This window comes from Nicotiana attenuata, chromosome 5 (assembly GCF_001879085.1).
Source record: "Nicotiana attenuata strain UT chromosome 5, NIATTr2, whole genome shotgun sequence".
Taxonomy (NCBI): Eukaryota; Viridiplantae; Streptophyta; class Magnoliopsida; order Solanales; family Solanaceae; genus Nicotiana; species Nicotiana attenuata.
Window position 1 is genome coordinate 51,980,098 of NC_031993.1, and position 13,513 is coordinate 51,993,610.

Here is a 13,513-nt window from a genome sequence, read left to right on the forward strand (position 1 = left end):
GGGGGGGAACTGCCACCTATCGACCCCGATCTCTTTTCATTTGTTTTGGATATTCCCAAACCTAGCTTAGCCTTCGTAAACCCATATGCCCCTCTAACCAGTCGTACTCTGACCAGGCGTCAAAAAACTTCGAGATCACCGAGTTTCTCGGGAATCGAGAGGTCATGAGCTTTTGGACAATTCAATATGAGCGAACTCCAAAAGCATCAGACCGCATGTAATAATGGCTCGTCCCTAGTGCCTATGAACTAACTGAAAGGCCTCTTTTCAACGAGTTCTTCTTTACTGAGAAAATTGGCATGACTATTTCTATAAGTAATAGAATGTATGAAGTCGGCCCGAGAAACAGAAAAAAATTTACTTTTTGAAGTCAATAAAACTTACCAAGCAATAAAGACATGAAATATTTCAAAATAGAAAGAGCCCGATGTAACTTGGTCCTTGTTATATAGTAGCAAAATGGTGAATACTAACAGATCTGCCGCCGCTAGTATAAAAAAAAAAAGCACATAAGGATCCACTATATTAAAATATATTGATCACTGATCAGGATCATATAAAGCCTGGTATTCCTAGAAAGGATAGTTGTGATGTCCTTTCGTGGCCAGCCTTTTCAGTATGGAGCCGAAGGCGAGGGTTTCTAGCTTTACGCCGGCCGTGGAATCAAACGAAGGTCGAAGGACCATTCGATTCATTAAGGGGCATAGCGGCACCCTCGCCCGGCACTAGCAACAGACGGGCGGGTTGTGCGATGCTTTCCCAAAGCCGACTTCCTTTATCGAGCGGCTCTCTCTGCTGATGTTGACGATAAAAGTTCATTTCTTCAATTTCACCATAGCTTTGGTTTCAATTTCAAAAATCATTGTATATGTCTCTAATTTCTCCATCGGTTTTGGTCAAAGTACCCAGGCAACTTAGCTTGAGAGTCAAATTAACATTACATATTTTTTTCATAACTATTATGGCTTCATCTAATCGACATTATTGATAGTTCCTTGACAAATAATAATATTTAACTGAAAGAAGCAACAACAAACCCAGTTTGATCCCAACAGGTGGGGTCTGGGGAGGGTAGTCTGTACGCAGACCTTACCCCTACCTAATGCAGGTAGAGAGGCTGTTTCCAATAGACCCTCGGCTCAGGAAGGGCAAGAAGAAGAAGAGGAAAGCAAGGAAGGAAGAAAGATGGAAGAGAAAAGAAAAGGGAGAGATAAAGGATAAGTAGTACCAAATAATAGCAACAGGGAATACAATACCTGAGGCGAACAAAACCACATAACGTAATAAAAAACTAAGAATATGAAGAGACATGTGTGCTACTAAGACTATCGGTGAACAACTATAAACTACCTACTAACCTTCTACCTTAATCCTCGACCTCCACACCCTCCTATCAAGAGTCATGTCCTCAGTGAGCTGAAGCAGCGCCATGTCCTGCCTAATCACCTCTCCCCAGTACTTCTTAGGCCTACCTCGACCTCTTCTCAAACTCTCCATGGCCAACCTCTCACACCTCCTGACAGGAGCATCAATCTTGTTCTCTTTAACATGTCCGAATCATCTCAGCCTCGACTCCCGCATCTTGTCCTCCACGGAGGCTACTCCCAATCTGTCCCGGATAGCTTCATTCTTATTCCTATCTCTCCTGGTACACCCACACATCCATCTCAACATCCTCATCTCTGCTACTCTCATCTTCTGCACGTGGGAGTTCTTAACTGGCCAATATTCAGCCCCATACAGCAAAGCCGGTCGAACCACCATCGATAAAACTTACCCTTAAGTCTTAGCGGCACATTCCTATCACACAAAACACCGGAAGCGAGCCTCCACTTCTATCCATCCCGCTCCGATGCGAAGTGCGACATCTTCGTCAATCTCCCCGTTACCCTGGATAATAGACCGAGATATTTAAAACTCGCTCTCTTGGGGATAACTTGAGCATCAAGCTTAACCTCTGCGTCTGCATCATGGGTCCTGTCACTGAATTTGCACTCCAAGTATTCTGTCTTGGTTCTACTCAGTTCGAAACCTTTAGACTCCAAGGTCTGTCTCCAAACCTCCAACCTCGCGTTAACTCCGCTACGCATCTCGTCAATCCACACTATATCATCGGCAAATAGCATGCACCAAGGCACCTCCCCTTGGATGTGACGCGACAGTACATCCATCGCCAAGGCAAATAAAAATGGGCTAAGAGCCGATCCTTGGTGCAACCCCATCACCACAGGGAAATGCTCTGAGTCACCACCGACAGTCCTCACCCGAGTCTTAGCATCATCATACATATCCTTAATTACCCTAATGTACGCTACCGGAACGCCGCTAACTTCCAAACACCTCCACAGGACCTCCCTCGGAACTTTATCGTATGCCTTCTCAAGGTCAATAAACACCATATGCAAATCCTTCTTCCTCTCCCTGTATTGCTCCACTAATCTCCTTACTAGATGAATCGCTTTCGTAGTGGAATGCCCCGGCATGAATCCAAACTGATTCTCGGAAATAGACACGCACCTCCTCACCCTGGCCTCCACCACCCTCTCCCAAACCTTCATAGTGTGACTCAATAACTTGATACCCCTATAATTGTTGCAATTTTGGATATCACCCTTGTTCTTGTAAAGCGGAACCATCGTACTCCATCTCCATTCTTCGGGCATCTTCTTTTTCTTAAAAATAACATTAAACAGCCCAGCGAGCCACTCCAAACCTGCCCGCCCCGCGCTCTTCCAGAATTTCACCGGGATTTCGTTTGGCCCCGTCGCTCTGCCCCTGCACATCTTACGCATCGCCCCTTCCACCTCCTCTACCGTAATCCGCCTACAGTACCCAAAATCCCGCCGACTCTCGGAGTGCTCCAACTCACCCAGCACAATGCGTCTATCCCCCTTCTCATTCAACAGTTTATGGAAGTATGTCTACCATCTTCTCCTAATGAGTGCCTCGTCCATCACCACTTCGCCATCCTCGTCCTTGATGCACTTGACTTGGTCTAAGTCGCGGGCTTTCCTCTCCCTCACCTTTGCCAACCGGTACAACCTCTTGTCCCCGCCTTTGCCCTCGATCTCCTCGTACAAACGAGCAAACGCCGCGTTCTTAGCCGTCGTAACTGCTTTCCTAGTTTTCTTGAAAGAAGCAAGTTAAATATTACTTTTTTCAAGTTTTAGTAAAACTGATACAGATATTTAACATGCTATAGTTGACTAAGACATTATAAAGGTATATCATCTCTATCCAAATGGGAGGTGTCTTTTCCCCAGGAATAAGAAACTCACTACATAATATCTTAAGCAAGGAAGACTGGAGAGACCATAAAAAGATGGCAAGGGACTACATTGCGCAGCAACTTGGCTGTTGGCATCAACATGGAAACTCCATCAGAATATATCTCCTGTTAAAAGCCTCTTCCAGACCACTCGCTGCTGCCTCTACTACCTAGGAATCACATACACCAAACCTAACGCTGCGTATATCTGTCATACTGTAATCCAAGAAGAGACAATCAATAGGACTGGAACATGAGTCCATGAAAAAGCTGACTGTGTCCTTTTTCTCTTTCTTTTTTTAATATATATATATATATACACCTTTTGAGACATTCATTTGTCTCCCTTGGACACAGTACAATGAGGTACATGAATTCCAATTAAAGGATCATTCGTATTACTTACTATAGACTTCAATAGGCATTTAGCATTCTGTTTCATGTTTATCTTAGAGGTTGGGACTCTTTGGGGTACTTTGTCAATCTTTATTTTCATTTGAACAAGTGTTGTCAACGGCGCGCTTAAGCCCTGAAGCGAGGCTCAAAACATGTTGAGCGCTTCGCCTTGCTTTGTGGGCGCTTTAGTGTCGCATCAAAGCTCTAAGGCATACTTTTCCTTGCCAATGAGTGTAATCCTGAAAAGGTGACATTAAACAATTGATATTTCACTTTATCGTAAATTTTTTGCAATTTTTTTGTCCATATATTTGTTATTCATACGTATAATTATTAGTCTTGGACTACATATACATATTTTTACTTTTTCTTCAGTTGCGCCTTTTTTCATTAAAACCCACGCTTTATTTGCACTTTGCGATTAAAGCCCCAACGGACCTTAGAGCTTTTGCGCTTTTCGCCTATGATAACACTGATTTGAACAAGCTCAGCCTATTTTTTTAGCATTGGAACTACAATCTAGCAGAGTACAATAAATATTTTTACTTCACAGCTATCGACTTTCTTCCTTTTACGTATCTGTTTATTGTTTTTGTCTTGTTCGAGTTATGTCCCTCGAATTTAAAATTTTTCATGTCTTGAGGTCTGACATGAAGCTACTGTCAGTTTACATGTAACTTAGTCTATCACTAGGGAGATTGTAGCAGATCAGATTCCAATTAACGAACCTCACAAACTAACGCCTTGAAATTTTATCAAACTTGGTTAGATGTTGCAATATGAAGTCACTGAAAGAAAAATAAGTAGAAATACCAGGATAGGTAGGCGCATTTTAGAAAAATAGAGAAGGAGAACTTGCTTGCTAATTCTTGCTCCAACATGAACGTCGATCTATTATGACCAGCGCACCACCACATAAACCATGGATCCGCTCGGGTGGCCAGTGATTTTCTTATCGATTATTATGGATCCGTTAGGTGCTATTTCAATTGCCAAAAAAATCACTATTGAACATGGTGGGAGTCACAGAATGGATGACTTAAACTGAAAGTAAGTTCTCCAAATATATCTATTGACACTTCATCCTAACCAACTATAGAATGTGCTCCAAAGTTTCTCCAATATTTATGCCTACTAATGCATCATCCTAACCAACTTACCAACTACAGAAAGTGCTCCACTTATCCTTTCTTGTTTCAGGTATTCCACTCATTCTCAAAGTATATAGCTCTAGTAGTCAAATGTGTTGCCAAGAGAGATCGGGACGAAGATTTTCTGATGCATTAGAAAAAAAAACTTCCATAAAGATTAGATGAAGAAATAACTACTCTGCCCACCTCACAAGAAGGATTCATTCTCCATCTATTGGACTGCAACAACAACAACAACAATAACAAACCCAGTTTGATCCCAACAGGTGGGGTCTGGGGAGGGTAGTCTGTACGCAGACCTTACCCCTACCTAATGCAGGTAGAGAGGTTGTTTCCAATAGACCCTCGGCTCAGGAAGGGCAAGAAGAAGAAGAGAAAAGCAAGGAAGGAAGAAAGATGGAAGAGAAAAGAAAAGGGAGAGATAAAGGATAAGTAGTACCAAATAATAGCAACAGGGAATACAATACCTGAGGCGAACAAAAGTACATAACGTAATAAAACTCTAAGAATATGAAGAGACATGCATGCTACTAAGACTATCGGTGAACAACTATAAACTACCTACTAACCTTCTACCTTAATCCTCGACCTCCACACCCTCCTATCAAGAGTCATATCCTCAGTGAGCTGAAGCAGCACCATGTCCTGCCTAATCACCTCTCCCCAGTACTTCTTAGGCCTACCTCGACCTCTTCTCAAACTCTTCATGGTCAACCTCTCACACCTCCTGACAGGAGCATCAATGCTTCTTCTCTTAACATGTCCGAACCATCTCAGCCTCGACTCCCGCATCTTGTCCTCCACGGAGGCTACTCCCACTCTATCCCGAATAGCTTCATTCTTAATCCTATCTCTCCTGGTACACCCACACATCCATCTCAACATCCTCATCTCTGCTACTCTCATCTTCTGCACGTGGGAGTTCTTGACTGGCCAACACTCAGCCCCATACAGCATAGCCGGTCAAACCACAACTCGATTAAACTTACCCTTAAGTCTTAGCGGCACATTCCTATCACACAAAACACCGGAAGCGAGCCTCCACTTCATCCATCCTGCTTCGATGCGATGTGCGACATCTTCGTCAATCTGCCCGTTACCCTGGATAATAGACCCGAGATACTTAAAACTCGCTCTCTTGGGGATAACTTGAGCATCAAGCTTAACCTCTACGTCTGCATCATGGGCCCCGTCACTGAATTTGCACTCCAAGTATTCTGTCTTGGTTCTACTCAGTTTGAAACCTTTAGACTCCAAGGTCTGTCTCTAAACCTCCAACCTCGCGTTAACTCCGCTACGCGTCTCGTCAATCAACACTATATCATCGGCAAATATCATGCACCAAGGCACCTCCCGTTGGATGTGACGCGACAGTACATCCATCGCCAAGGCAAATAAAAATGGGCTAAGAGCCGATCCCTGGTGCAACCCCATCACCACAGGGAAATGCTCCGAGTCACCACCCACAGTCCTCACCCGAGTCTTAGCATCATCATACATATCCTTAATCACCCTAATGTACGCTACCGGAACGCCGCTAACCTCCAAACACCTCCACAGGACCTCCCTCGGAACTTTATCGTACGCCTTCTCAAGGTCAATAAACACCATATGCAAATCCTTCTTCCTCTCCCTGTACTGCTCCACTAAGCTCCTTACCAGATGAATCGCTTCCGTAGTCGAACGCCCCGGCATGAATCCAAACTGATTCTCGGAAATAGACACGCACCTCCTCACCCTGGCCTCCACCACCCTCTCCTAAACCTTCATAGTGTGACTCAATAACTTGATACCCCTATAATTGTTGCAATTTTGGATATCACCCTTGTTCTTGTAAAGCGGAACCATCGTACTCCACCTCCATTCTTCGGGCATCTTCTTTGTCTTAAAAATAACATTAAACAGCCCAGTGAGCCACTCCAAACCTGCCCGCCCCGCGCTCTTCCATAATTCCACCGGGATTTCGTCTGGCCCCGTCGCTCTGCCCCTGCGCATCTTACGCATCACCCCTTCCACCTCCTCTACCGTAATTCGCCTACAGTACCCAAAATCCCGCCGACTCTCGGAGTGCTCCAACTCACCCAGCACAATGCGTCTATCCCCCTCCTCATTCAACAGTTTATGGAAGTATGTTTGCCATCTTCTCCTAATGAGTGCCTCGTCCATCAACACTTCGCCATCCTCGTCCTTGATGCACTTGACTTGGTCTAAGTCGCGGGCTTTCCTCCCCCTCACCTTGGCCAACCGGTACAACCTCTTGTCCCCGCCTTTGCCCTCGAGCTCCTCGTACAAACGAGCAAACGCCGCGTTCTTAGCCGTCGTAACTGCTTTCCTAGTTTTCTTGAAACCACAGGAAATATTCTTCCTACATTATTGAGATATTAAGTATCAAAATTCAAAATAGTGCAAAAACCAAATCTCTAAATTTTGCCTGCACACTGAAGCTTAATTAGCCTGATCTCTCTTGAAATTGGTCAAGCTGATCTAAAACTGAAATAGGCCAACAACTGAGCAGAAGGGAATAATGACAACTTAATATCCTCATCCCCTTCCACCAAGGGTAGAAACAATCCAGGAAAAGCCATCTATTTATTAAAACTCAATGACATCTCAAACTGAGCAAAGTCAAGCACATCTATGACCTCAGCAGCCTACTTCTTTAATGGGATGTAATTTCCTAACTAATAAAATCGAAGTCCCAATGCAACAATTCACCAATCAAGCCTACTAGAACTGCGCGTGTCTCATGACAAAGATACCGACAGCAAGGATAGCAGCATTAGCAGCCAAATTGGAAGTAACATAACATGAAGATGGTAAAAGAAGTAGTAGTTAAGTGCTCTCTTTTGACATTTGAGGAAATCAAGTTCACCATTTTATAATAGATTCTATTTAACAACAAGAGCCAAGATGGTAAATGGTCTAAAAATAATCTTATCTTTCATACCGATAACGTGTCTTCAAGCTTTTTAGTTTCAGCAAGTAACTTCTTCTCGTCGATGAACGGCAATTTTACAACAGCCTGTTTTACAGAGGAAATCACAATTAGTCCACAGATATCAAGCTCTCAAATAAGTAAACAGCTAAAATCATATCAGAAAACCACTAGACATTCGAATATTGCAGTAAAAATACCTGCCATGCAAAACGCTTTCCATTCATGTCAAGTTCAAAATCTGAAGGCACAAAAGAATTTATGGTGAATGATTGACTTCTGAACAAGAAGAGATATATAGTAAACTGAACTGCAGTAAAATGTTGACATGACACCTGTTGGGTAAAAATCAGAAATTGGTGATGATGGATCCATCATTAGCATCCTGTACTTTTCAGGAAGAGCATTTGCACTGCAGGACAGGTAAAGGGGGGGGGGGGGAGGAGAAACATAAACAACCACTAATGAGAGGAATCACCAGCTCTGGATAAAAGATGCTTCCTTTGGCAAATCTTTCAATATGGAGTATGAAGAACTTAAAGATAACCTTGCAGCTGGCAGAACACCCATTAGCTGATCAAAGGGCTTAAATGGTTCCCCTGGGAAGAAAGTAATTTCCAAGTCCGCCAGACCTTTGAGGTCAGAAGCAAATGGAGCATAATGATATGGGTAAAACCTATTAAAAAAGCGAATTGTAAGTGCACATTGCCACTTGAGCCACCTAAAATTTAGGAAGGACGAAGAGATGTTAGAAGAATTAAGATCCTCCCCTGTCCCAATTAATATGACAACTTTCCATTTTGAGACATCCCAAAATATTTGACAGCATGCCACTAACAAATTATTCTGTACAACTTTCACAAATTTCAAGAATTCAAAGTCATTTAGTTATACAAACTTTAAACTTTGAGGTGATGTTTTCTCTACCAAACTAACTTTCAACCATTTCTTTAATATCTTTCCCACTATCACTAATATAATTCATTAAGTGAAACTAGAATTTTAAACTCCGTGTCTAGTGTTAAAGTGGGACTAGCTGATAACTTCTAATCAGTGCATTAGACATCAATAAGCAGGTTCCACTGCACGCGTGACTCACATAAAATTGATGAGGGGTAAAAAAGTAGGAAGAAGAGATTCTCCCAACTCCAAGCACTAACCCCTCACCTCCAATCAAAAAATAAATAAAAAGTTAAAAGAATGAATATCTGAATAATAGAAAATTCAACTATTACAATAGGAGTCATACACAACATCCCTACAAGGATAAGTGCAAAGTAATCAATATTATATATGTGGCATACTGCAGGAAGAAAGAAGCTCCATCTTTCTACCACAAAGTATTCAATAAAGCAATAACTTCACAAGAAATGTATATGAAGTGCAAAAATACTATTCATTTATCCAGGAAAACAACAAACCATTGCCACGAGCAAACACCTTGGTAGTAATACCGGCAAACCCAACATAATCCTTCCACATACTTCTGAACCTGAAATTTTGACATTTATCATCTAAAAGTTGAGAATAAGACTAAATTTCACAATCATATTACTAGCTATAGGATGCAAAATAATGTTAACTGCAAGAGAAAGGCAGGCCAAAAGGGAAGTTGGCCTGCCCCTCAAAGAAAGATCTTCCCCTGCAGACCCATCTCTCCTAGTCGGCCGTTAATAAGCACAGCAAATACATGTAAACAGATCTCCCAAAATCGCAGATTTCGCAAAGAGGAAAATGGAATCTCTCAGCACAAGAAAGAGTGCCAAATTATACAAATCTAGGAAAGAGAAACTTCTTGCACTTATGTTCCCCATACTATAACAAGTTCAATCTGCATTTTCTATATAATGCACCCTCATGTAAGTCTATTGAGAACATTTTATCTAACGGTGCAATTAGAGATTAAGTGGTGCACAAAGGAAAAGGACGTAAGCACAGCTGAGGTCGCCATGCTATTTCTCTCACAAAAGATACCAGGATCCAATATACTTCAAAAGCAAGAACTTCCTACAATCATAAGCATCTTGTTGTCCCATATGAGATTTTTCAGCAGATAATGTACTCACTCTAATTAATGAAGCTTGAGGCAGCAGATAAGGTTTTCTATGAGTTGAGGGAAGTGACAAGTATGCCCATAGTTTCATCCTTGGTTAAGCACGATGCAATACCATAATTTAAGGCATCTAGGAAAGCAGTGCAAGATGTGAATCGATTGTCATATGATGGTATCTGTGATAAAATAGATGCATGGGACTTCAGTTTCACTACAGTTTCTGATACTGGGAACAGAACTTGGTAGTATTTATAAACTATCCACTGGCACTGTAATCACCAGAGGCAAGCAGTTACAGGCATACAGCGCAGCCGAAGCAATGAAACTAATCACCCATGTCTTCATAGATATGGTAATATCATGCTAATCTCTGAATATATGTAGAAGTTATCTACAACCTACTCAAAATTACATTCCAAACTTCTATAACATGAAAAACCATTTAAGAAATCATTTCCTCCAAATTCTACTCAAACCACATTGGTCTGTTCGTGCAGTTATTGCAGTTTTTTTGGCCCTCATTCTTCAGATGAGTAGACCTATTAACATCCAAGTTATCCTTCACAAGTTAATGAAGGACATGAATGAAACTGTTTTCTGGAGATTAGGAAAGAGAAAGACAGATCAAAAAGAAATTGGATAACATGGATCAATTGGTATATTTGAGGAGATTTTTTTCTTTAACCAAAGCTGAGGAAACATCTTTCAGAAAAAGATCAAGAGGGGTGTGGCTAATATATGGAGATAGGAACATAGTTTCTCCCAGAGGATGGCTGATGTGAAGAAGAAGAAGAAGAAGAAGAAGAAGAAGAACTGCATTGATCAATAGGAAGAAGGCTAAAGACTGAGCTGTCAACTCTGTAATTTGAGATTTTACACTTCTCTGTTCATAGACACTGAGAGTTGGAGGCCAAGATATGTGGATGACAGTCTCCCAATAAACAAGTGACAAAAAGGTGTGGCCGCTTAGACCTTGTTCACAATAAGAAGGTAGTGAATGGCTGAATGCTATCACCGTCTGTTCACCTAAAAAAGCACCTGTGCCAAATGGGTACACAACAGCATTCTACCAAAGATATTCTGATATCATCAGAGCAGATGCACTAAAAACTACTCCCTCCGTTCCAATTTATGTGAACCTGTTTGACTGGGCACGCAGTTTAAGAAAAAAATGAAGACTTCTGGATTTGTGGTCCTAAACAAGTCAAAAAGGGGCCCAGAGTAGTTGTGTGGTTATAAAAGCTTCTCATTAAGGGCAGAATTGTAAGTTTAAGCTAAATTGTTTCCAAATTTAGAAAGGGATCACTCTTTTTGGAACGGACCAAAAAGGAAATAGGTTCACATAAACTGAAACGGAGGGAGTATCAACCATTTCCAATAAAGAGGTCCACTAGGAGACAGTCCAATGAGCTTTGTCAAAAGTGTATATAAGATTGTGTCTATGTTGTTCAAAGAAAGAAGGAAGAAGGTTAAGAAAAACCTTATTCTAAGTCACTGAATGCATTCATAAAAGAAGCAGATTACTGATGTTCCTGTAGAGAGAATGCACGGGGAAAAAATCTTATTGATTATCTAAAGTGTTATACAACGCCCTATTTATATAGGGTGATTAAATAATAATAGGTATCTACTTCCCGATGTGGGACGCTATATATGACCAACTACTTAATACTCCCCCTCAAGCCGGTGCATATAAATCATATGTACCGAGCTTATTACAGATGTAACTAATACGAGAACCAGTAAGAGACTTAGTGAAAATATCTGCTAGCTGATCATTCGACTTCACAAACTTTGTAACAATATCTCCTGAGAGTATCTTTTCTCTGACAAAGTGACAGTCGATACACCGGATTTGACGTAATATGAAGAGCAGCTTGATTATCACACCAGTTCCATCTTGCTGATTTCTCCGAACTTCCAACTCCTTGCGCAACTGTTTTACCCAAACTAGCTCACACGTTGCCATAGCCATTGCCCGATATTCGGCTTCGGCGCTAGATGGAGCAACTACATTATGTTTCTTGCTCTTCCAAGAGACCAAATTACCTCCTACACAATATCCAGACGTAGAACGTCTATCAGAAGGTGATCCTACCCCATCAGCATCTGTGTACCCAACAATCTGCCCGTGGCCTCGATCCTCGAATAGTAATCCTTTGCCTGGAGCTAACTTAATATACCGAAGAATGCGAACAACTGCATCCCAGTGACTATCACAGGGAGAATCCATAAAGTGACTTAAAACCCTCATCGGAAAAGAAATGTCAGGTCTAGTCACCGTGAGGTAATTCAATTTGCCAACCAACCTCCTATGTCTCGTAGGATCTCCTAGAGGCTCCCCCTATCTAGGCAGAAGCTTAGTATTCGGATCCATAGAAGTGTCAAAAGGTCTGTAGCCCATCATTCCAATCTCCTCAAGAATGCCTAAGGCATACTTCCGCTGCGAAATAACAATACCTGAGCTAGACTAAGCGGCCTCAATACCTAGAAAATACTTCAATCTGCCCAGATCCTTAGTTTGGAAGTGCTGAAAGAGATGCTGCTCGGTTTAGTAATACCATCCTGATCATTGCCAGTAATAACAATATCATCAACATAAACTACCAGACAAATACACAGATTAGGAGCAGAATGCTGATAGAACATAGAGTGATTAGCTTCACTGCGAGTCATGTCGAACTCCTGAATAACTATGCTGAACTTACCAAACCAAGCTCGAGGGGACTGTTTCAAACCATATAGTGACCTGCGCAATCGGCATACAAGACCACTAGACCCCCCCTCCCTCCCCCTAAGCAACAAAACCAGGTGGTTGCTCCATATAAACTTCTTTTTCAAGATCACCGTGGAGAAAAGCATTCTTAATGTCTAACTGATAAAGAGGCCAATGACGTACAACAACTATGTACAAAAAGAGACGAACAGATGCTACTTTAGCCACGGGGGAGAAAGTGTCACTATAATCAAGCCCAAAAATCTGAGTGTATCCTTTTGCAACAAGACGAGCCTTAAGCCGATCAACCTGGCCATCCGGGCCGACTTTGACTGCATAAACCCAACGACAACCAACAATAGAAGGAAGAGGAACAAGTTCCCAAGTGTCACTCGCATGTAAAGCAGACATCTCGTCAATCATAGCCTATCGCCATTCTGAATGAGATAGTGCCTCACCTGTAGACTTAGGGATAGAAATAGTGGACAAAGATGATATAAAAGCATAATGAGGTGATGACAGACGATGATAACTTAAACCGATATAATGGGGATTAGGATTAAGTGTGGATCGTATACCTTTGCTAAGTGCAATTGGTTGACTAAGAGGAGACAAGTCTGCAGTAGGTGCAGAATCTGATGCAGGACGTGAATCAACGGGGCCTGATGTTGGACGTGGACGACGATGATAACTCAAGAGTGGTGGAGCTGCAGAAGGTTGAACTGGACTAGGTGGTGGAACTGGAGCTATAGGTGGTGGAACTGCAACTGGAGTTGTAGGTGCTGGAGCTGGAGTTGTAAAGGAAGATGAATGGGAGATAGTGACTGAATCTCCAAAAGATGAAACTAGTAGCACCTCAGAAATATCTAAGTAATTACCTGGACCTGTGAAGTACAATTGGGTTTCAAAGAAGATAACATCAGCGGACATAAGGTACCATTGGAGGTCAAGAGAATAGCATCGATACCCCTTTTGCGTTCTCACGTAACCTAGA

The 13,513-nt window shown here is 42.0% G+C and overlaps 1 protein-coding gene across 1 annotated transcript in view; it reads right to left on the reverse strand.

Annotated features, from left to right (window-relative positions):
- The window catches only part of LOC109225847 (5'-3' exoribonuclease 4), a 32,608-nt gene that overhangs the window by 4,033 nt on the left and 15,062 nt on the right, over positions 1 to 13,513 (reverse strand). Inside the window, exons 14-18 of the mRNA XM_019390633.1 lie at positions 9,172 to 9,242; positions 8,298 to 8,426; positions 8,086 to 8,162; positions 7,951 to 7,991; positions 7,763 to 7,837 (exon numbers count right to left, since the gene is read on the reverse strand). Coding sequence (XP_019246178.1) covers positions 7,763 to 7,837; positions 7,951 to 7,991; positions 8,086 to 8,162; positions 8,298 to 8,426; positions 9,172 to 9,242 — 393 coding nt within the window. The remainder of the gene's footprint in view (positions 1 to 7,762; positions 7,838 to 7,950; positions 7,992 to 8,085; positions 8,163 to 8,297; positions 8,427 to 9,171; positions 9,243 to 13,513) is intronic.